The 2,760-nt window shown below is 48.6% G+C and overlaps 1 protein-coding gene across 1 annotated transcript in view; it reads left to right on the top strand.

The window, feature by feature from the left end:
* TNN (tenascin N) overlaps positions 1-2,760 on the top strand; it is a 49,315-nt gene that overhangs the window by 12,255 nt on the left and 34,300 nt on the right. The window contains 1 exon segment of the mRNA XM_015417744.1: positions 1,927-2,016. Coding sequence (XP_015273230.1) covers positions 1,927-2,016 — 90 coding nt within the window.

The following is a 2,760-nucleotide window of genomic DNA, read 5'->3' as shown; positions in this document are numbered from 1 at the left end:
AGTGAAGCTGCAAGGCCAGCGGCGGCCGGGACCGTTGGGGGCGGGGTGTGTGGCCTTATGACACACTTCCGGTGATGTCAGGGGGTGTGGCATATGCTAATGAGTTATGCTAATGAGTCCCCCTAGCTCTTTTTCTACAAAACGACCCCTGGGTAGAAGTATCAAGAAGTGTTTCTTTAGGGAGACTGAGAGGTTAGATAGGCAAGTATTAATAGCTGAGTATTTTACATGATGGAGTAGGGGGAGAGATCTTCCTGTCCAGCACTTAAGAAGGAAATGGCTGCAGCTGGCCTGTTCCTCATTTTCTTGATTATCTGGGTCGCTATTAAGGCCAGATTATCAGGGAGGGGACCCCTTATGTCCTGGAGGGGAAAAGCCCTTTGGTTGACTCCCACCACATATGGCTTTTCACGATTAAGTTGCTTCACATTCCTTGCACGCCCTCAGCATGACTCTGTCATTTTGATATCTGTTTGATCAAGACTCAGTGTTTTCATTGCTGGGACGGTGCTGAGATGTACGTGTGTACAGGGATAAAAATGGAGGTCCCCTGTTAGGGAGAGTCCCGTGGCATCATACTGCTAGTCAGGGGTCATTTTGTAGACAAAGAGGAGCAGGAGCTCATTAGCACAACTCATTAGCATAACTTATTTGCATATGCAACACCCCCTGACATCACTGGAAGTGTGTCAGAAGACAACACCCACAGCTCTGGCTCTACTGTACTATTTTGGATTGCTAGCTATTGGGGGGGGGACGTGCAGATCTGTCCTCACAGAGGAGGGAGAGCTTGTACCTGAATAAAACTTGGTCTTAAAGGTGCCACCGGATTGTTTTGGGTCAGGGTGCGGGGGGGGGCCCTCTTCAACTTACCTGGCTGCTTCTTGCTCTGACTTAGGGCTGCTGGGAGTAGGGGGTGGAGCTTGTTGCATGTGCCCGCCCCCTGGGCTCTTTACTGCCGGAGCTCTGCTCCTGTGCACTCCTGCAGGAAATGACCCCTGCTGCTAGTGTCAAAAGCTGTGTCTAGAGGGGAATCCCAAAGGGCGCAGGAACTCTTTGGGTTTCTGTTCTCATCATAGGGTGATTCTGCATTGGCTTTTCCCTCCATTGTTTTACCAAACCCACTGTGGATCAGAAATTCCCCTCTGCATTGCATGCGGCTTTCGCTTCCTTTGATAATCGGGTTTTATGGTACCTTCTGCATAGATGTATGGCCATTCAGGGGTGACTTTGCAGTCAGTATGGCATTGCCCCAGGGTATCTGAATGTGGTTTTGAGCTGCACCTTTTCCTCAGTGTTGAGAAGATGTGGAGCGAATGCCAGATGCAGAATCACCCCATGGTTTCGTGATCCTCAAAAAACAGGATCACGAAACCAGGATCACGAAACTGGGCGAAGCCGCGGGTCAAAATGCGCCCGTGCGGCTTCGAGTGGGAAATTGACCAATAGAAGTGGGGCAAAGGGAGGCGCGACTGCGGCACAGCTCTTGTGTGAAATCGGTCCCATAGACTTCAGAAAGCAGACGGAAGGTCTTCTCTGGGCAAACAGCGATAGACATAGGGTGTCTCTGGCTCAGAAAAGTTATCCAAATGAAGACGGGACTCACGGATGTGCTTTCATTCATTTGGGTCTTTGGGGAGGAAGAGTACATGCCGACCCCGCCCAAAGCCCTTCATATTCGGTGCACAGCCAATTCATTTTCATTTTGATCCTGCCTCAAGGAGAAAGTTAGGTCTTCCCTTGCAGAGATGCTAGGAGAGAATTAAGATGATGTTCTTCACCTCCACCAAGCTGGTATCAACCCAGAACCTGTCCCACACGAAATGCAAAGAAGAGTATGAAAAACAATAATCATGGTAAATCTCAAAAGAAGGTCTCACATGCCATTGAACCACTGAGTCATTTTGTGTGTCATTCTCTTTATAGGCCTGATACCAGGAACACAGTACAAGATCACAGTCATATCCGTGAAGAATGAGATTGAAGGGAAACCATCATCGGTTAATGGCTGGACAGGTATAAGCAGCATTAATAGGCTGTCACGCAAGTGGGTGATTTCGACAAGCATGACTTGTTGCAGGAGCCATAGCATGTCTGTCATACAATGATGACCCTTGGGAATTTCCAAATCTCCCACCCCCCAACATTTGCCAAGTCTCTGAGAGGTTAGGCAATGATTCAGGTGTCTCCTTCTGTCCATAACATGCAAACAGCAGGTTCATGCAACCTCCGCTTGCCCCAGGACCCTTTCTGGATGTGTACTTAAAATGTTTAAAGTGCATGTTTATAAAAATGTAAAGCGTGAACAATAATTTGCATTAGCCAGTTTCACTGTGGTTTCCTATCGAGTATGCTGCTCCTTTTTTGCTCCTGGGTTTGCCACTGCATTGTGCGCGAAAGAAACCCTCAGTGAGCTAGCAGCCACTGGAAGGATAAGGATCCACCAATGGTGATGCCACATCATTTCTTCCACTGACTGCTGTTCTCAGTTTGGGTGGATCTGTCAGCCTCACACTCCCTCATTCTGGCTATTGCCTCCAACCAGATGCCTGACGCTGGAAGGGCTCAGTTTCTCTGTTGTTTATTTCTGCCTTCCTGAATGAACTTATCTGTGGGAGGATGGAAGGAAGGCCTTGGGCATTGAGGGTTCTGCTTCCCTTTGGGCAGGAGATCTGCTCCAGAATGTCCTGATCTTTAGCATTTTGTTTTGTTTTGAACATGCTGTTCTTTGGATCGGTTGTCGGAACCTCCTCTGCAACC

Source organism: Gekko japonicus, unplaced genomic scaffold (genome assembly GCF_001447785.1).
Source record: "Gekko japonicus isolate JY-2015 unplaced genomic scaffold, Gekko_japonicus_V1.1 scaffold158, whole genome shotgun sequence".
Lineage (NCBI taxonomy): Eukaryota > Metazoa > Chordata > Lepidosauria > Squamata > Gekkonidae > Gekko > Gekko japonicus.
The sequence above is the reverse complement of the archived record's forward strand: the minus strand, read 5'-3'. Positions and strand labels throughout refer to the sequence as shown.